Here is a 21,934-nt window from a genome sequence, read left to right on the forward strand (position 1 = left end):
AGGTCTAGAGCAAAAAATGAATCTGACTTACTATCTAGAAACAGCCTACTGTACAGGCAACAACAGCACTAGCCATTTCCAACTCTATAAAACAAGCCTAATTGTTTATTGCCTGGGGTTGTTCAACAAAAGGTACCCCTGCCATTGCAAAAACTGAAGCATGCCGATTATTAATGCCCCACTGTTGTCAGAATGGCTAGTAATACTTACTAGACAGAAATGGATTTTCATATTGGAGCTGAGCTATTATGAGGCTGGTTTCACTTTAGACTTACTCTGCCGCACATTTACTGAGTAAGTGATTGCTTCTGAATCCAAACAGGGAGAGATGGAACAGTCACACGGGTAGGAGAGCACTGCTCTGACACTCCCGAGATACGCAATACTGTGCTGCTCAACTCCCAAGTCGCTAATAGTTTTGAACATTACTCTCTCTATGGCTTAAGGATATCACTTCCAACTTCTCATTGGGCAAATAAAAACCCTTTTAATTCTGTCCCGGTCTCCTGGGACTGCTTGAGGGGAAGGAGCGGGAGAGGGGAAACCAAGACCCCACCAGCAAGTTCTCCCCTTTTGCAGCAAGCTTTGCTATACCATTGCTTGGAAATCCACTCCGGCATCCACCAAGGCCTTGGAGATCTGAGCCGACTGCTGAAAGTGAACGTTATCTGCAGGGAGAGAAAGGGAACACAAAGTATCTAATAGCCGCTCCTTTTCTGATGGGAGGGGCGGGAAAGGCACAAGAAGAAAGGGACTATTTGAAGTTCTAGGACTTCGCATCCCATTTAGCCCAAGACAAGTGAGTTGTGGAAAGCAACACTGTTTTATTGAAGTAAATGTAACAGTCTTGCCCCTCATGCTTTTGTTTTGTCAGTAGTGAAATTGCAAACCTGTCTGTGATACTAAAAAGTCTAATTAACTGAAACTCACCATCTGCTGTTCCATGAATAAGGAGGTACTCAACTTGTTTAAAATTTTCAGCTCTGCTCATGACTGTTGAATTCTGGAATTGGGAAAAAGAATGTCATTATTCAAAAAAAGATCTGCCATAAACTGATTTTTCACTTCAGTTTACAAAATAAAATGTTTTCAGCTGGGGCCCCCTTTGATACAAAATATAGCAAACCGATATTTAAGCAAATGCTGTCTCCATGCATGGCAGAATGCACAGCATGCCCTGTGCCTGGGAGACAAGACTGGAAAGGGAGGATGCCACATCTTCCTTGCACATGCAGGCAGAGGGCACCTGCCACCAGGGCTGCACGCAAAGCCCCTTGAGTCCCAGATCCCAGATTGGCTATGTCCTATGCATTAGCACAGGGCAGAGTCTCATATTAGCAATGTATGTTCCATGGGCTTATGCTGTAGTTCAGCCAAAAAGTGTATTGCCATGGCAACCGTGTGTCACATGGTGCCATACATGCTACATTTCAAAGAGCCTGTACATAGCATTTGCAACTAAACATACTCTGCAATATGTCATATGAACTTTGGTCCACATTGCTAGGCAATGAATGAGAAGCAAGTATTACCTCTTTTGGAACAGATGTTTAAAACCTAGGCAAATGTAACATATGGGAGGGGAATGGGGTGCAAAAGATCAAGCATGGCCTTAGAAAATCAGTGGGTTGTTGTTGTCTGCCTCGTTCTGTATCAGGGAAAATCCTGCTTTTGGATCAGCCAGAGAAATCGGGCGAAAAATTGGGAGGTAAGCTTTTTGAAGACTGGCCTCAGTGAGGCAGGACTTCTAGAATGGGGGTGGGGCCTTCGATGAGAAAGTCTTTGAAAGCACAGAACTGGTCATCTGATCTTGATTTGGGGATGTTTACAAAGTTGGGATGAAGGCAAAGGTGTCACAGAGGCATCGTAGTGCCTCTGGAAGGAGGCGAGCTGGAGTCTGCTTCTCTTGACTCCTTACAGTTTGGGCACAGGGAGGGCCGGTAGTTTTCCTATAGGATTAAAAATCATCCAGCTATTCCTCCAGCATCTTGGTAAATCGAAGTCAACTTTATGAGTGCCAAGGTAGGTATTTTACAGATCTCTTTGTAGCTAACACCAGCTTCGTACTTTTTGATGGGAACCTGATGGTCTCAGGAAGGGGACAGGGCTAAGGGAACTGGATTTGGATTCCAGCCCCGGCTTCAGCATCAGTGAGCTGTGCACCTGGAGACATGCTGCTCTCTGAGTCTCTTTTTCTGTAAAACGGAAGTATTTGCAAAAAGCACTGCTCTCTTCAATCCTGCCAACAGTCCTCTGAGATAGGTCCACAGCAATCCTGCTTTCTCCATGGCGACCCCACGACTCAAAAGTGACGAACTCGCACTAGGTTACATCTGTACGAAGTGTCGGAGCTGGACACAAGGTCTGAGAGCAGAACCTCTTTTACTTCCTATGCCGCCCCGAGGCCGCTCAAATTCCAAGCTGCTCACCATGTGGCCTTCCAGCAAAGGGACCCTGAGAGCCAAGGTGACTGTCCTGGAACTTGTGCGGCGCGAGCGCGCTGGCTATCCCTTCGGCCACAGGGGTCCCATGCCTTCCTACGCGGAGCAGGTCCGAAGAGAGCTGCTCTGCACGGCCTGTGAGAGGTGGAAGCGTGTTTCCTGAACCTGCAGCTGCCGCAGAGCCCAAGGCGGCAGCAGAACCCCGAGCAATCTCCGCTCCTCAGAAAGCAAGGGGTCAAAACCAACCTCCCCAAAGGGCAGAGTAGGATTCAGGGCTTGAGCTGCCAGACGCTGGGGCTCCAGCACCGCCGGCGAACGCGCACCGGGCGAGCCGCAGGCCCCGACGCTCCCCGCGACGTGCCCCAGCCGTGGCCGCTCGCTCGGCCTCGGTCCTGCCCACGCCGAACCCAGCGCTCGGCCACCGCGGCACACGCGGCTGCCGCCCCGACACCTGACCCGCGCAGGCAGCTCTGCCACTTCGCCTCACCTCCAAAAGCCCCACGGGCCTTCCTGGCTTGGCAGCTCGAACAGCAAAAGCTGCTCCTACAACCTCCACGAGCCATGAAACTGAGAAATGTCATTGAAACATAGAGTAATAGTTAGGAGACATATAAATACGCAGGACAGTTAGCAAGGAATGTGATAACTACTGGAGTTTGGACCAAAACAGTTTCTGGCTGCCTTTTTTTTTTCTTAAATGGAGTGAATACAGGCTGAAAGAAGACAATTTTTATAAACAAGTAAAACCCTGAGCCTAAGATAAATGTTGTGATGTACACACTGTAGCTGTGATGAACTAGACATGGTGAGAAATGCAACATACTGAGAAAAAGACGAAAACTGTGATAAAAGTGTCATGATGCAAATTGTTTTACATTAACAATATTACACTACAAAGAAAGAAAGACAAATACTTTAATGCAGCACGAGAAAAATAAAACAAAAGCCTCCCCGGCAACGGTGAGCTAGGTGTGCCCTTTCCATGCTCGCTTCCCCCTGCTCCCCGGGAGAAGCCTCCAGAGGGGCCTCCCGGCGCGAGGCGGACCGGTGGACGGGCAGCCTGGAGGCCCACGCCGGCTCTCAGACTCTCAGGCGGCAGAGAGCATCCCCCCCACCCCCCGAGATGCGGCCGTGGCATCTTGCCTCTGGCACCACCCATCATTCCCTACTGGACCCAGAATCCTGGCTTCTCCCTCGAGACAGACCCTTGGCGGTCCACCGCGCGGAAGGCAACCCCGAAGCCAGAGAAAGAGGCGCGCGCATTAACTGAAGATGTGGTTAATAATCGGAAATAATATCGCCGTGCTATTTTAACCCACTAAAATAGGATCATCCCCATTTGCCTATCGATGGGAACAGAAATAGAAAAGGAAATGGATGACTAAGTTAGAAGCCGAATAGTCTATCACCAGCTACTAAAAAGGAAGCTCAGAGTGATAAATGGGCAAGGATGCAATGGTGGTGCAGTTGGCACTCTCCCGAGGCTAGAAACTTCCGGAGAGCCCCGCTGTCAGCAACAGTCTGGCAAAGCGAAGTGGGAAGGATTGGTCCAGTGGCAGTGCCGAATCCACAGCATCTCTGCGAGGAGCTTTTCCTTCAAGCCCTAAGAAGAACCATCTGTAACTGCTTGTCGGATCATGCCGGTTCCGCAGTCACCTTCCGGCAAATAAATCTTTGTATTTTTGAAATAAAGAGGGAGCTGATAAGAGCGGGGAAGTACTGTAAGAAACGGAAGTTCTAACAATTTTTAAGGTGCCCTTGTGCCATCGAGGACCCATAAGGACAACCGGCTTCCTGAGGATGATGAAGGAGGCAGGTGCCATGTTTCGAAAGCTTACCTCAGGCCAGGCACGGGGTCCCATTTAATCCTTTCAATAACCCTGTGAGGTAGGCTTGATGATCCCCATTTTCCAGATGAGGAAACTGAGGTTCAGAGAGCTTATGCAACCTCTCCGAGCTCACACTGCTAGTAAATGGTGGAAACCAAATTTGAGTAGAGGTCGAACTCCGAAGTCCATTCCCCTTAGCATGACGTTCTAGTGTCCCTTCACATCCCAGCCAACAACTCCTCCCCGTTCCCAGGCTTTCTCGGAAAGGACAAACGGCCACCGGTCTCACAGACAGCCCAGCACGTCAGGGAGCTACTCCGGGTGCACCGACTTCCTCTACGCGTTCTCCAGCTTGCAACCGAAACCTCATCGATAGCATTAAGTAATCCTATTTTAGGAAGCACCATTAGTGCCACAGAAAACAGAGGCCAGAGAAAATTGTTGAGAAAAAATTATTTCGACCCACTCTACCGGATGTTTTCCTTGTTTACATCTATCAAACAACTGTATCCGTGAGACGCCAAGGAAAGAGAGCCCGTCATCCCGACAGGGGGCCCTACCTCAGTCCTCACCAAGCAACACTGGCTTCTTTAAAGATCACACAGCAGTCAACATTTTATCAGCACTCAACAAACAAGTTAAGGTTTGGCTTAAATCTGAAGGTCTCTCTCCCTTTGGCATATTCTGGGATAATAGAACAAATGTCAAATCAGTACAAGATGGCATATTTACAAAATTGCACCCTGTTTTGCATAACCTAACGATGCAGCAGTTCTTAAGGACTGAACATTTCAAATCTGCTAGCAGAAGACTGCCAAATCTATGACTGTTTCATACACTTGCCAAAAGCCTATCAAATTTTGAGCAAAATGCAAAATAAATCTCCTCTACAAGTTAAATCAGTCCCTTCTGTGTGTTCCAGGCTGCCCTCTTCCCTTGGCAACAAGGCTCAGGACTTGGGCCCCATTTCTCTTGCCCTTGATCTTCTGCTTCTCTGCGGATTCATAAATCCATTCCCACCCCGGTCTGTGTCCTGCTTTACGGGCCGCCATTTGGCCTGCTCTTCCCACAGCCCTGCTTCCATGTTACCCGTCGGTTCAGCCAACCTGCTTCACAAATCCCCAGAAAACCAGCTGTACCTGGTACTCGTGCGGCTGTGCTGCTCGGCCTCGTCCCTCTCTGCCACCCCCGCAGAGCGCCTATGCTCTCCCTCTTTATTCCTGAGTCTTTCTTTATTGGCTTCACAGGAGCGCCCCTCCCTCTCCCACCCCTCAGCATCTACGTGTTATGTAACATTTTTGTGCCTCAGTTTCAGTGTCAATAAAATGAAGATAATTAAGCACTTCTCTCAGAGAATCTGAGGGAGAACTGAACCTAATAATCCTTGTGAAGAGCTTAGAATAGTTTCTGCCCGTGGAAGCAAGCAAGCAATGAATAAACGAGAAAAATGAATGAAATAAATGAAACTGGATCCCACTCCCAACCAGTTGAGAGGAGCTGGGGGGGAAGGTGAAACCCTAACTTCTTGGCCACTTCCTTTCCCTGCCCAGCATGCTCCCAAGGTACAAAATTCCTGGGGCTCATCACAATTAGAGAACCACTTCTCTTTTCCATACATAGGGGGCACTCTGTCATATTTGAGTTCATGCTTTACTAGCTACTCTCCTTTATTTCTCTTTGATAATTTTGTGTGCACATCTTTCCTCACCAACAAGGTAATAAACTTCTGAACAATGAAAATACCAAGGGCCTTGGATGGGTGAGTGAAAGTTGACCGTATGTTTATTTTTTAAAAAGGTTTGACTAAAAGACCTACGACTGACCCTATGAACGACTACTTGTCAATGTTCGTGAGCAACACACTCCTCAAGGTGTGGCGGTAGTTGCTATTGGCTTTTTGCTGTTGGGGGTGAGGGCTGTCTCATTGCCTATCAGATTCCTTTGCTCAAATCTGCCGCCATTTTGGTCTGCTGTGGACTGAGATTCACTGCAGAAAAGATGTTTCCACAGAGCTACACTGCCTTTAAAAGTGCTCCTGCCTTACCACTTGGCAGTAGGTGGGTGATTATCTACAAGGAGTCTCATGGGATCACTGCTCATGTCACTGCATTGGGTCTGAGCCTTAGTCCAGGGTCTGCTAATCTATTCGGCAGCTTTGTAAGAATAGGAAAAGGCATTCCTTCTGGTTGGATGCAACCCCAGAGGTTCATGTCTTAGTGAATGAAGCATTGACTAGTTTTCAGCAGTGCTCAGGCTGAACAACTGTACATGGCATCCCTACCTGTTCCATTTGTGTATACAAATGGTTTCTGCGATTTCCTTTCCTAAATCATAAGTAGGACCTTTATCTTCATAAAAGGTGCTTCTCTCGGTGATGTGAGTTTCTCTAAATTCTTCCAAATCTGGGTCATCAATGACCTAATAATGATCCCTTTTTCTCATTTATTTTTTTTAAATTAAAGATTGTCTTCTCTTATAAAGGCTATAATCCTGGCTACTCTATTGATGATTCATTAGCTGCAAATATAGACAAAAATCAGGGCCTTGCTTATTCCACACTTTGGTCCTTCCTGGCCCGGATGTCCTGCAGAGAGTCAGTGAGCCAGACGAAATGAGAATCATTTTCAAAATATTTCCTTCTGACCCACAGACAGGCACAGGGTACTGAAAGCCTCTAAGGAATTATCTTCTTTGTCTTTTCCAAAAGGGTGGGAGGAGGGGGGGAGGGAGAGAAGGAGAGAGAGAAATAAAAACAACCTGGGAAAGAAAAGTAAAAGATGGGGTCCAGAGGGGCAGCTGGGGCCTCGGAGGAAAATAGAATCTTTGAATGTATTCTTGCCAGAGACAAAAGCACAGGCTTATTTAAAAAACAAAGGAGGGCAGCTTTATTCTAAAGCCTGCTGTGCACCAAATATAGGCACTTAGATTCAGCTCTCCACACTCTGAGGAAGCAACTTACCAGGGTGGAAACAATTCAGTGAACGATCGCCTCCCTTTCCCTACACACCTTAACTCTCACCCGCCCAAATCATTCCTCCGAGTAACACATTGGGAACCTTTCGCTCCCTGGTACTGGCAGTTTTAATGTGTCCATTGCCAGCACTGAATTTTGTGCCAAGAAAACTCGACTCCTGGCGTGGAAGGATTAAACAGTCCTCGGGAGCCATCTGTGCAGTGAAGTGAAAGAGTGACTTGGTGCACCCAGTGTGCGTGTGTTGCCATTGGCAGTGGGAAGTGACTTCTATTTACATGACTACCTCATGCGGCGAACACCTAAGGGGAGAGACGAACATGGCCACCTCAGGGCGGGTAGAGATGGGGAAGAGGGGGATCGATGCGGGAATGACGGGCCTCTGGGAAAATCTGGAAAAAGATGCAGGATGAAAGGAGATTAGAACGAATTATCCTGAAGGGAGGAGGGCCGGCTGAAGAGGAAAGACCCTGTTGGCTGTCGGCTGATGTTCATGTTGGGAAGGAGGGCAGGTGCCGTGGACTTCCCTAGATGTCAGGGTTTGGGCTTGACCCTGCGCCTCTAGGTTCAAGGACTTTTCAGAATGGGATTTTAAAAATGAACTTTTGACTTGACATCCACCAGGTTCTAGAGTCAGGGGTGGGGTCCCGGACAGTAAGTACAGCTCTGTTTTGGGAGTTTTAGTACTTGGGATATATGAGAAAGCCCTTCAAGCAACTCAGCAAATATGGCATACCGCAGGAGGGATGGCTTTCAAAGGTCAGCATCCTGGTCAGGTTAGGGACAAGAAAATTCCAGATGTAAAATGAGAGAAGTGATGGAGACAGGCAATTTTTATAACAATGTTTCCCTTCAAAAATTCTTAAATGAGGAAAGGTTTTAAGGTTTATACGTCATCCTGGGTCACCTAAAGAACACAGTGTTGAGTAAAGATGTGAACAGTTAATAATACTGCAGAAGGGAAATGGGGGTACAAAATAACCACGAGTTCAAGATAGAGAAACTGAAGATTAAGAGATAGACAAGAAAATGTCATGAGAGTCAAGAGGGATGCTAGTCCGCCAGAAGAGCAGTACTAAATGGAGATACGGAGGAAATGACATTGCAGACAGAAGGAACAGAAGACAAGGGTATAAAAGCGAAAGGCCCAGAAACATTCAGAGAGCAGTGACTATTACAAGCGAACCGGGCCATCGTAAGAAGGATGTTGAACACCTGGTTAAAGAATGAAGGTTGGACTCAGTTGAGTCACATGAAAGATCCGTGAAAGTGTTGTATGTGGGGCTGTGGGGATTAATCTCATGTCCCATTGTGGTAAAGACGGAAGCAGACAAAGATAAGCTAAGGGGACACCAATTGTGTTATTATTAGAAAAAAGCAGATAGTCACGTGACAGCAGCAACGTGGTGACTGATGAAGAAGGGAAAGGATGTTTAAGGCAGCTTATTGGATGTGGAGGAGAAAGATTGGGAAGAATTGAGTCCAAAGTATTATGGGGGACAACTGGCAGAAATGGGGACAACCTGATTACGGGACTGCTTGGTAGTGGAAGGTGATCGGTTCATCTCCCTTTACTGGTTGTCGCTTTTCTCTCTTGACTGGAAAACACACACGCAGGCAGACTTAGCCACATACTCCTCCCTGCACCCCCTCCACCCTAAGCCTTCCTAAATAAAGTTGAAAGAGCTAAGACGAAACCGTGTATACTTACGTCACAAAACTAGACATTTTATATGAGTTTTCCTGTGATTTGATCACATGGCTTCAGAATCTATAGGAATGGTGGCATCTAATAAAAATGTACACGTACTGCTCGGAGCGATGCGTTCATATGAAACCCATGTATTGAGAGTTGCGGCCCAGATGAGAAATTGTGTGAACTTATTCTTGTTTTTGTTTTTCATGCTTTTTAATTCCTTACCCTGCAGAGCATTTTGAATTTCCTTTGGAGAATTTGACCATGAGATGATTGACCTTGTCATCTGCAAGTTTTGGGGTTTTCAACACACACGACAGATCGACTCAGGAAAGTTCTGGAAGGGCCAAAGAGCTACAGAGGTCTCTCGGAGTTAGGCTAGCACTCCCAGCTATATCAGTGCGACACCAGAGAGGGTGCTCTGGCTCGGCCGTGGCATCCACTCTCGCACACGTGGCTGCCAACGATGGCGGCTTCCAGGCCATCTTTCCAATGCTGTAGCCTGTCTGCAGAGCAGCCTGCCTCTTGTGCCCCTGTCAGCCAACCCTGCTGGAGGCTATGCAGGAACTGTGGCTTCCAGGGCTCTTCAGGGCACTGCCCAATTGTACTCTTCACCTGCGTTACTCCAATATTGTTTGAGCAAACTGTATATAGTTGGCCATGAATAGGAAAATTATAGGTTTGTACATACATCTTAATTATAATACCGTAGACATTTTAATATATAGCTAAAGGTTTAGGGAGTCTTCTGGGTTTTAAAGGAATATGTCGAATTTGACATGTTTTCTAAATGAAATTTTTATAATTAAAGTAATTATCTGGTGTTGCTTTGTATTTCCAAATGAATGCATATTGTGACCTATATAGCATACGATAAAGACTGTAATTAATGCAGAATATAGTAGGGGAAGCTAGTGGAGTATCTCTAAACCACCTGTGTTATTTCTTTTTAACAAGAATTTTGTTGGAAATAAAAAATACATATTTTCTAGAATAGATACACTTAAAAATGTTCTTTAACAACTTATAAATAGGTTATGAAATGGATCTAGTTTCTCATCTCTTACCTTGTAATAGTCAAGGTTGTCTTCTGGAGTTGGGAGACCCATGTAACGTTCTGTATACACTGAGTCTGTAAGGAAAAACATTTAAAAATAGTTAATTCATACGACAAACTTTTCTTCTTTTTACTGGGTTACTTTACATGCTTTCATATACTGCAACTTGTGCGTGGGTCTGTAGCGTCCCCCTCAGGAGTGTCTCCTCAAGATCATTTTTATTTGGCTTGTTAATGCAGCCAGACAGCCGCTCAGACTCGTGCCTTTCCGTCCTCAGCCGGAACCAATGAGGGTAGGAGGAGATCAAACTAGGTGATCTAAACCCAGTCAAAAATCCATCTACAGAGGGCATCCGGGTGGCTCAGTTGGTTAAGCATCTACTTTTGGCTCAGGTCATGATCCTGGGGTCCTGGGATCAAGCCCCACACTGAGCTCAGCAGGGAGACTGCTTCTCCCTCCCCCTTAGCCCCCCCCTCCCCCTTGCTCGGGCACTCTCACTCACACACTCTCTCTCAAATAAATAAATAAATCTTTTTTAAAAAAATCCATCTGCAGAAAAATCAAATGTTAAGTGCTGAAAAGTAAGGGCTCTTAACATCATCATCTGATCCTTTCAAAGAATCTTAATTAGGAAGTCACTTAATGTCTCAACTGTCTTGAATTTTTGGTCCTGACACAAGCATATGCCCTAATTTTCTTTTGGAAATCGCTTATAATGTTCAATTACTAGCTGCTTACTTAAATCATATTTTTTTGGCAATTTACAATCCACTATAATGAAAACAAAGAATTAAGTTATCATTTATTTGCTGTATATCCCCGTATGAGCTCCGTTACTCCATCACAATGCAAGTTAAACATTTGTTTTTGCTCATTTTGTGGCAAGCCCTCAATTTTGGCATTATGACAGTTGTGTATTGTGAAATCGATCACATTAATATCTGCTAAAATGATGTAAGTTCTTTTATCTATAAATATGGCTGAAAACAGGATACATAATTGGTTTGGTTATTTTGGATAACTAAACATATTTTTTTTGCCCTATTTTTAAAAATTTTATAGATATATCCTAAAATATATGTGAGAAAACTTACAATTTACTGTGGCTAAATTCCAAAATAACTTTAAAAATCTGAAGTAATTGCTTTGAAAGATGCCCCCTCCAGTGACCAGATTACAGTAAATAGGAAGTACAGAGTAACACGCTGTCATTGTGCTAGTTAGGTTAGTGGCTTGAATTTCACGGCAATTGTACAGGTAGTTCCACACTGATCTCATTAATTCTTTAAATGAAGATATCATCTAAACAACAACCTTAAACAAACATTCTGACCCTTTTTGAATGTCTGGCATCATTAACAACTACATTGATGATGAGTGTTAGTTTTGTCACATGTATTCTTTATGCCTGTTCTATGGAAATCAAAATACTGTCTTTCAAAATGAGTAATGGCAACATTGTATCCTTTTGATTAAAAGGAATGCAGACTATATGTAATTTTATGTATCTAGAGGACACTAATATAGACAATATAATATTTTGAAGGACATTTTTAAAAATACAAGATCTTCATAAAATGTTCAGATCTTTTAACATTTAAATATGAATAATTTAGGTTGTACATGTGAGAGGAGGTTTGAAAATAGCCATTAAAGGCAAAATGAATTTTTCCTGAAACAGCAGCAGACTACAATTCTTCTTGTTCTAGAATGTAATACCCCTTTCTTCTTATGTTAATCAGGTTTACATGCGTGAGAAGATCTGAAATTTGTTTTTTCCTTTTTTAGAGAAAGAGAGAGAGTGTGTGTGCGAGTGTGTGTGCACGATCAAGGGGAGGGGAGGAGGGGCCGGCAGAGGGAGAAGGAAAGAGAGAATCTCAAGCAGGCTCCATGCCCAGCACAGGGCTAGATCTCACAACCCTAAACCAAAATGCTTAATGGCTGAGCCACCCAGGCACCCCTGAAATTTTAATAATAGTATTTTAAAAATGCATAATACAGGTGTTGTAAACTTCTACAAATGCACCTTTGAAATACCATTTATGTATTCCTTCTATCTGATCTTTGAGTAAAATTGTTCGAATTAATACATATGTAAGAACTTTAGAAAGTGCCTATGTCTAGAAAGTTGAGTTGGTCCAAATATATTTAATGAAGTTCTCTTCACTTCTAAACTCACAAAGATTGCTTCTATTATTTTATTGACCACCAGAGGTCTCCAAAAACAAGCTATCCAAAAGAACAATTAGTATGAAGCAGAGAAGTATTATATGAAAACAAATCCATTGTGTGTAGACTAAGTCAGAAGTATGCTTTCAATTTTTTTAAACAGAAAGATAACAGTATGTATGTATGTATTTATTATTTTTTTACATTGGCTTCTCTTGACTTAGCCTTTGAAAAAGGGTTTCCTACAAGATTGGTGCTACCGCCATACATTAGGGCAAAAAATATGTAATGAGCATATTTGTTTCAATGAGTATATCACATAAAGGACTTGATACGGGGTCTGAAAATCTGCAGGAAAATAATTCATCTTCTCACCACCTTTGACTCTTTCCCCCTACCTAGTATTCCAATGTTCACTCTCTCCACCTGGGGAATTCTAGTCTTCCATATGTATGATGCCTTATAGAATTATTTCTCAGTGATGAAGAAGAGATCCTAGAGTGGCTTTCACTAACTTAGAGACAGAGGGGGAAAAAAACAAACAACCCAGGAATTCCTCCCATCCCTACCAAAGCCCTACTTATATTTGACCTTTACTGGAAGGAAAAGAAATACATGCTTCTTTTATTCTGCTAATATGTGAAGCCCAAAAACTCAAGCTAAAATAAAGATAAAGAAGGGTTTATGTGCAGAATGTAGCATTAAGGAGGTTTGAAATTTAGGAAACAGAATTTGTTGATAACTAAACATATAGATAACAAATACTACCCCCGAGCCTTTCACAATAGCAGAATAAGTGAGACTATTCGATTATAGGTATCTGTAAAGCGCATCTACAATGAATCAGCTTATTTCCTGTAGAAACATGGAAACTCAAAAAGGAATGGTTTTGTCATTGAAATTTTAAGGTGAACACTCTGTATCTTTTTGTACCTGACAGTAATTACATACCATAGTACTCCCACCGTGAGACGGGCGCCACGGCTATTCCACACTTGAACACGCCACTGCCGGATCCCAGCACCATTGAGGTTACGTACCCTCCATATGACTAAGGAATGGAAATGGTTATTTTTATGGAGGTAAAGGAATTCAGGACATATGGTAAGCAAGTCGCAGTTTCCATATTTCTCACATCTTTATATACTGTGCCTCTTTAGAGATAGAAAGCATGGTAGAGAAGGGCTTAAATTGGCCTTAATTGGACAATATCTAAAGACTACACTTTCAGAGCCCTGGTCCCTTTGCTTGATAGGTCTAAGTGGGAAAAGCATCAAACTTTGCTGGGTGGTACTTGAAGAAAAAAAGATCGATAAGCACTAGATCTTTACTGACTTTGACTCATGAGAAAAATCACCCTCCTTCCCTCTCTCCTTTCCCACCTCTCTCCCTCCTTCTCGCCTTCCTTACCCCCCTCACCTCCCTCCTTAATCATAAGGGATTCACCGCCTAGAGATCTAAGGCATTTTACTGGGGTCTTCTTAGATTAAAACTACGGGACTTTCATCTCCAAATAGTTACATGCCAAAGATAAAATTGTCGTGCTCCAAATTATATTCACTAACTATATGGACACAGATTCATTAGCCAAACAACTACTCACCCAGCCCCAAATTGCAATCCGCTTGTCGTCCACAAATCCCATTTTTGAAAATTGTCTAAAATACATGGAAGAAGTCCATGAATTTGTATTGCATTGTGTATGGAAAACTAGATAAGTACATAAGTACGCAAATGTGAAATCCTGCCATTTGCTCTCTATTTCCTCCTGTTGGAATCTAAGATTAATTACAGCCAGCAATCAAATAAACACCTGAGATGGATGTCAATCATTTTTTTTTTTAACTTAAGAGCCAGATGAACAAGATTTACTTTTGTTGGAGTCCATAAAAATTTTGTCTGTGTGTTTGTGTGTGTGTGTGTGTGTGTGTGTGTGTGTATGATTCACAGAAAACAAATCCTGGCAGTTTTTTTCACAGCTTTATATAAAAATTTGCAGCCCAGATGCACTTTTCTTTACATAATTGAATTTAAATCTCTCCAGATGTTTTTCAGTTGAAGAGAGGCTGCCCCCGCAATGGAGAAGTAGAGGGGCCTAGAGAACATCTGGGTAGGGCTTCGGAAGGTCTCTGGGCCCCCTACCTGAGAACTTAAACACCATTCTCTAAATAAATCCCTTCTTCTGCTGGGTGTTGATTAGTTAGCTCAGCACATGAAATAGGAAGCAATTTTTCCTTGATGGATTAAGAAGTATTTTTGCCACTAAATTGTGTTCAGGATTCATATCCAGCTAAAGAAATGAGAAAAAAATGTTTACATCCACTTTTTAATCTTAACCTAACATCAAAAGGTAATTTGTTGGCTTTAAGAAGCAACCTAGCAAATGAGGCTCTTTAACTTTATAGTGTTGGTGGGGGGTGGGGACCCTTGCATTGACCTATATGTGACTTCGGAAATTTGTATGTTTTCGATTATAGATATATGCCTTAGGCGGCCCCGAGTTAAGCGATGTTAGAAGAACTTGAAAGTAAGTAGTTTTCAAATCATTATCTTCTCCCTGTAAACTTTTGAAACTGAGAAGACATATACATATAGACATGCGCACCAAAGCGTGATGTACAAGTTGATAAACTTTACAGAATGAGCATATCCTTGAGCGGAGATATAGTGCATTACTACACCCCGGAAGCCTCTGGGTCATTTCCCCTTTGCAAAAGGAAAAAATGAAATGTTTTCCATTTATAAGATTCCAATTTGTGCCTGGTTTTGAATTTTATATAAAACGGGCCATGCAAGATATACACGTTTGCGCCTGGCTTCTCTCATTCAACAGCCTGTGAGATTCATCTACGCGGCTGTATGTAGTTCCTTTAATTGCTGAATTACTATTCTATTGTATAAACACACTACATCTCATTAACTTTTTAAACTAGAGATGTATGGTGTGCTTACCCAATTCTCTAATTTTGGATTTGAGAAGCCCTGAACACTCTGCCCTCTCTCACAGAGGATGTCTGGATAAATAAAATTTTAGTTTGAAAATATCACAGCCTCACTCCTGAACCAGTTTATTCTCGCTCTCTGATCTAAACCTCTCTTCCTCTCTATTTTACTTTAAAGAAAAATAGCTAGTCATTAACTTTGATATAAGAGACTTAGGGATACGTAATAAATTGTCTCATCTCTTCTCTTTGGTTGTTTCTTGTTTTTAAAGGCATTTTCCTCCATCTATTTCATCATTCACAATTTTTCTGCATTTCCTAGTTTATGATTTCATAGCATTATTTTAAATCAACCCCTTGTCATGCTTCCCTAGACACCCAGGCAGTTGGCTATAGAAACTCCAAGACTGCATTTCCCATTTACCAGTTGAAGGTAGCTGAATTGGAGAATGCATTTGAGACTCCAATTGAGTTGGAGACCTCGATTCAAATTCTGACTTCCCCTGGCAAATTACCCCACGTAAGAGCCTGCCTTTTTTCCCTGAAGCACCTCACAGGGGTGCTGCGCGGTTCCCATGACATTGCGGGTAAAACACTGCCCATTTACCCGTGCGTTACGTGGTAACCACTATTCATCAGTAACGTCTCTCTTAAGCCAGACCCCATCTATCTGTGGGCTCATGGCTGGAAAGCACAAGAATGAGATGTGATTCATACATAATGAAGACCTTATAATTGTGAGTGAAGACGGCTGTGCTCCACAATTCTCCCCAAATGGCAGAGTAACCCTCAGCCCGCTTGTGGGGGCCACTCCCAGCACTTGAAAGCCACCACACGTAACGTAGCCTCCTGTGCCATAAAGAACACTGAGCGCCTTCGCTTAACCTTGACTGCAGGGGTACTGCTTGTTTAGTTAGATGTTTACTCGGGGTGCACTTATCCCTCAGTTTGTCCATTTGATGAATTCCGGTGTCTGTTCCTGAAAGGTTGTAGCACATATACCAAGTCCCTTTCTAGAGTCACAGACAGAGAGGAATTTAAGAAATACGTCTTTTTTTCACCTTTAGATAAGTCTATAAGGACATACATTTTTATCCAAGTGTGATATTTCACTAAAAATGTACCCCAAAGATAAAAGATTCATCCTAGGACACTTTACATTCTTTCCACTTTACAACTTTAAAATATAAATTGAGAGGGAAAAATCAGATGACCTTCGTAATTCATCTCCTAGTCACTCACCTGGCTGCTTCAATTTGATCTTCAACTTCAAATGTTCCCAGTCTTCTGTTGACTGCGTGCATGATCTTATCTCCTTGGTAACCACTTCCTCTGCCATCAAAGCTAGCTACGATAATGTTTTCTGTGCTTGCAAGGTAAGTAGCCCAGTTGAGTCTGAAGATAGCGTCTGCTTTTTGACTACACGGGCCTGCATATCTGTGAAAAATCCCAAATTGTTAGCCTTTGTGGTTTTTCTGAATCAAATGAAGAGCGCCTGTATTTCTACTCCCTGTGGACAAGAAGTATGCGTCTTCCCCGACCATGAGCCTGAAATCGTGCCAGTCACCAGGGTGTCCACAATGGTTCCTCTAAAACTTGGCAACGTGACTATAATGGCTGTGCGTTTCCTTCAAAGATGCCCATCGGTTTTATCTTTGAAGATTGGTATCAAGCACAGACTTCATAGGCCAACATTTTCTAGGTGGTATATTTCTTGGAAATCGAAGAAATAAATACTTAATGGTTGGGATAGGGATGTTGTGTTATGAAAAATTAATGAGGATGTGACAATAAATGCAGCTTTGAATATAACCTTCCCCCCTGGCTTGCAAGCACTCCTCCACTACATGTGTATTTCCTAGACTTGGACGTCCTGAAGGCCGGTTTGACTACTGTGTGATATGCACTGCATTCCCCCCCACTCCCAGTCCCAGGACAGGTTGCACACTAAGGCTCCACAAGTCACCGTGGGATGAGCCAAGGTATGAATGACCACTACTCCTTAAAACGTCAAAGGAGAAAGAAGAAAAACATAGATGTTGTTATTCCGCTTTCTATTTATTAGTGAGCTTAACTCCCTGCTATCTGCAATCTTTACAGGCTAGAACCCACTCCCACACAGCTGGATGCACAATCTCCATCAAGCCCTCTCATTCCCATCTGTTCATCAAGAGAAGTTCCTATAGCTCCTTGCATCTCATTTAAATATGTCATCTTTGCACGATCTACGGGACTCCTGGCCCCAGACCTTGTCCAGTACCTCTCCCTCCCAGCCCATCTCCCCTACTGGTCTGCTCGCTGTTCCTTCCACTTGCATGCCTTTGCTCTTCCCAGGGAGAGAAGTCAAAAGAACTTTGGCTTTACACAAACATTGTATTACTTTCATTGTAAACTAAATATTGTTACATTCTAACTTTAAAAAGAAGAATGCATTCATGCATTTCTTGTGTGAGGAAACATTTTTTAACAACATGTGAAATGCCTTGGTCCTTTCAATGATTTTAGATTCAGTGGAGGAAGAGCCTTCCCTTAATATTAGTTATGTATCAAGTTACCCTACCCCCTAAGATTAAACAACATTATTTTTAAAAATAGAAAACAAAGATTTAGACATCTAAGGATGGGAAGAGGAAAACAACTAAAAAAAAAAAAAAAAAACCAGGCAGTAAATTTACCATGTTTTTTTAAACTTTCCTAATGAAGGGGGGGGGGTCTAACCATTCCTCACTGGGGAGCTGAGGAGGATAAAAGTCTCACTCTTTTCTAAAATATCTGTTTCCAGTATTGGCGCTAAAGCCTAAAGCAAATTAATGTCATTGCAGTCAAAGTTAGGCTTACTGAAAATCAAATAGCACATCTGGAAGTTTAAAATACCTTTTCCTCTTTCTTTGAGCTTTTGTGTTTTGTTTACATGGAACTGTAAATACGGTGCAGCAAGTTTGTGTTGGTTGCTAACACCCCTCTTTTGCTGGTGGTGGTGGTTACGATAGAAAAGTGATGTTCTTGAGTCTCAGTTTCCTTTTCTATAAAATGGGCCCAATAGAACTCCTCCTATTGGCTTGTAAATTATCTGATGGGCAACAGGCACCTGGCACGTTTGTTGGCTTGTTTTTGTCTTGTTTCTAATCAAGGAAATGAGACAGGCTGGGACAGGAGGAGTGGCATCGTGGTATTACATGGGAGTTCAGGGCAATTTTAGAAGGATTAAGTAAAAGGTATTCCCAGTCATTATCAAAAATATTTTACAAAGATGCCACATTTAGAATTTGCATGAATTTACATTTACTGTTTGAAGATGTGTGATTTTAGAACTTTCTCTGAGACGGGAAGAAGTCTGGATTATAATGAATGATTTCCTATATCACATCTTCTCTTCACCAAAGAGGGGAATGAAAAAAATACCAGACAGTGGTATTTCAAGAACTAAAGGAAGAGAAACTTGGTGTCCTGCTGCATCAAAGGCCACTAACGGAGATGTTTGGGCAAGTTTGGGGGTAAGCAAGTTGTGAAGACTATTAATATCCATCTCTTGCATGTTAAAATGTCCATGAGGTAAGGATAAAACCGGTGACCTGAAAATTCCTTTGAAATTCCCCTGTAGTTCAGAGAAACAAGTCAAAACTAAAGGACCATATGTCATCACGACAAAAGGGTGTCTACTTTCTGCAGTGGAAAGGTGGTAGAAAACAAAGGTTTGGGTTTGTGACTGCAAAATGGAAGAAAGAAATAGTCAAATTGCTTCCCAATGATTCAGGAAGAGACAAAAGATGCATTCAGCCCTAATTTTCTGTAAGCTGCAGCAGGTAAAAAATATCCAGTGGTTAACTTCTAATGTGTTCCCTCCTCTTGAATACTTACACTTCTATGAGTAGAGGATATTTCTTGGATGTATCAAAATGAGGAGGCAAGATCATCTGATACCAGAATTCTAAACAAACATAAAGATTAATTAGTAAATTAAGAGTAATTATTAGCACATGATCTAGGTTTCTTTGCAGTGATAAATCATAACTAGTATTCAACAATTTGTTAAATTACAATAGAAAAAGAAAATGAACTGCTTGGATTCAGTATGTTTTTAAGACATAAAAACATTCTCTTGCAGGCTAGAATACTAGTTAAGATTAAAGCAATGAAGTTGTTTCTATTATATCTATTAAATATATTGGTGCCTTGTAAAATAAAAGTGCATCTTAGAATTGCTAATGTTTTGTTTTTATGATTCTGTTCTTTGGCACTGGATCTACTTATCTAGTTTGTTTATGGCTTATGTTCTAAGTTTTCCTCCAAAATGTTTTCCTCTTCTTGAATTTCCTTGAAGATGTTTAGGATTTTTAGTTGGCCCTACATCTATTTTAGAATTCTGATTTAATAACATTTTTGTAATTCTTACTGCCATCCCAGACCGCAAAGCTGAGTTCCCATTTTCAGCTCTGTGTTCCACAGAATGAAATCAGGTTTACATGGAGCACACTGTTGTGTACGTTCTGGGTGATCTGCGGGTCTGTTTAATCCTCTGTGCTGGAATTATCACCAGTTTAATAAAATTTGTCCCTAAATAACGACTTGGTTTCCTTTACTCCCAAATTCAAGATGATGAGTTAGATGAATAAATCTTTAAGACAGAGAGATTGAGAGATGTTTTATATTTTAATCAGATAATTTCCAGCTTCAGTAGATTTAACCTGTAGGGGAAAAAAAAATCCATATCTCGAGAGCTGATGCTTCTTTATGTCTATCTTTCTTTTCTTTCTTTCTTTCTTTCTTTCTTTCTTTCTTTCTTTCTTTCTTGTTAAAATTATTTTAGTTGAGGAAAAAAGAAAGATTTAAGAGTAAAATCTTTATATAGCTGGATTTCTCTTCAATTTGTATTTTGTATTTTAGATATATGCCTTCTGACTAAATGTGCTTATAAGAACAAAAATTTAAGTATTTATTATTTTTCAGTAGAATGTCAAACTATGTGTTGATCATGATGTTTTTAATAAATATGCCAAACCCACCATTTGATCTCTCCTTTGTTTGAATTTGTACTAGTTGATTACAAGTGTTTTAGCTCCATCTTTCTGAAGATGCAGTTTTTCCTTTGGGTGGGGGGGGTTCTTTGTAATCCCCAGTCCCACCTCCTTCGGCCCCTCCTCCTCAACTCCCCCCCCCCCCCCCCCCCGCACCCCTTCCTGGAGTTTGAATGTACAACCTCCTCCCTCCGGGACTGTCCAGCTCTGGCAGATCCAGCCTGGCAGATCCAGCCTCGCTCTCCTCCCTATCACGTTGCCCATCCAGTCCTGTGGTTTCCCTGAGCCAAAAACTTTCGGTGTCCCCCACTGTTTGTCACATCTCAGTATGTGGTGCCTTCTGCACCAGCAGCCTAGGGAGCTCTCCGGAACTCTAAGTCCTTGCCTATCGTGCCTGATTCAAGGGCCAGCAGCACCAGCATCACCTAGGAGCGAATTACCAACTGGGAAACCTGGGCTCACCCTGCCTTGCCGAATCACAAACCGACCCGACCCGACCCGTTAACAAGGTGCCCGGCCATTCATATGCACATTGAGTTTGCGTAGGCCTGCCCTAAGCTCTTCTTCACAAGCACCCTTGACTCCCCAGCGCTTTTCCTGCCATTTAAAATCGTATGGAACTTTTCTACTGGATCTATTCGAATCTTTTTTATTATTATCCTATATTAAAAAAAAAAAAAAAAACCAATCCTGGCGGATTCCCCTATCCCCCATGAGTAATCAGCTCTTAATGGGAAAAACAGCAAACAAATAAAAATGAACAAACTACAAAATTTCCTCAAAGACTCCTGCCCCATTCTCAGTGGTTCCTGCATAATCATCCCTGCTCAGGCTCCCAGCACAGGGACCAGGTTAACTGTGGCAGGGAGAAGGTTAGGAAAAATTCAATATTTCTCTCCCGAGATTAAAGTTTAAACATTTTACAGCCAACCCTAATTTTTTATACAATCACCTCAGATATTTTTATCTTTTTGGGTTAAAGATAAAATATATCAGGATATCATTAAGTTAAACACTCAATATTTTATAGAACAGAGTTACTAACAGAATGAAACTGAAGTAGCAATAGTGTGTTTTTTTCCAAATGCTTTCCTTTTAACAGAATAACTTTTACATAGAGTGGTATTGTATTTTAAAACAAAAAAATGTAAAACTAGCAGTTCTCATGACAGAATATTTCATAGAAAAAATAACCTTAAATGAGATGTACATATAATATCAAATGTGCATTTTCGGATCAAGTTATCATGTTTAGTTATATTTTTATTAGTGTTTCCAGGAGCAGTTCAGTTCCTAAGGAAATTTAACTTACTTGTTTCATTCAAAATAATGAAATCCAGTTTTTTTGAGGGCATCTGGACTTCCTGCAGCATTTTATCCAAAGCTGAATTGTCTTCCAGGACTCTCAGTTCTAAACAAATATTCCAGACGGCAGTAATTCGTTACAATGTGAAGAATTCGGACTGTGCAAAGCACTAACGAACAAGTGGCAATTCACTGATGGGACTATACATACTTTAGATTATGAACCTGGAGTTTCAATCAGTGTTTAAACACTCTAAAGCTGAAAAAAATCGCACTGTGCGAAGTACATATTGATCCTATTCACACACATTTCTCTAAAAAGCAAAGGAAAGGTGAAATGCTAGAAAATACCTTTATCGTCACTGCTACTATGCAGAGTGTAGAGGGGCAGACCAGGGCCTGTTAACAGGAAAAATGTTTTAGGTGAGGCTTTTTAAGAAACGCAGATAGCATGATAACAATATTTTTCAAAAATGGCCATTTGCTACCATTTAACTTGATATGATTT

At 42.0% G+C, this 21,934-nt stretch overlaps 1 protein-coding gene across 1 annotated transcript in view; it reads right to left on the reverse strand.

Annotated features, from left to right (window-relative positions):
• Positions 1-21,934, reverse strand: part of DPP4 (dipeptidyl peptidase 4) — a 77,830-nt gene that overhangs the window by 2,326 nt on the left and 53,570 nt on the right. Inside the window, exons 17-25 of the mRNA XM_048214178.2 lie at positions 21,778-21,825; positions 21,434-21,532; positions 18,965-19,034; positions 16,349-16,543; positions 13,768-13,822; positions 13,116-13,215; positions 10,005-10,069; positions 931-1,003; positions 595-668 (exon numbers count right to left, since the gene is read on the reverse strand). Of these exons, the coding sequence (XP_048070135.1) occupies positions 595-668; positions 931-1,003; positions 10,005-10,069; positions 13,116-13,215; positions 13,768-13,822; positions 16,349-16,543; positions 18,965-19,034; positions 21,434-21,532; positions 21,778-21,825 (779 nt within the window). The remainder of the gene's footprint in view (positions 1-594; positions 669-930; positions 1,004-10,004; positions 10,070-13,115; positions 13,216-13,767; positions 13,823-16,348; positions 16,544-18,964; positions 19,035-21,433; positions 21,533-21,777; positions 21,826-21,934) is intronic.

This window comes from Ursus arctos, unplaced genomic scaffold (assembly GCF_023065955.2).
Source record: "Ursus arctos isolate Adak ecotype North America unplaced genomic scaffold, UrsArc2.0 scaffold_1, whole genome shotgun sequence".
Lineage (NCBI taxonomy): Eukaryota > Metazoa > Chordata > Mammalia > Carnivora > Ursidae > Ursus > Ursus arctos.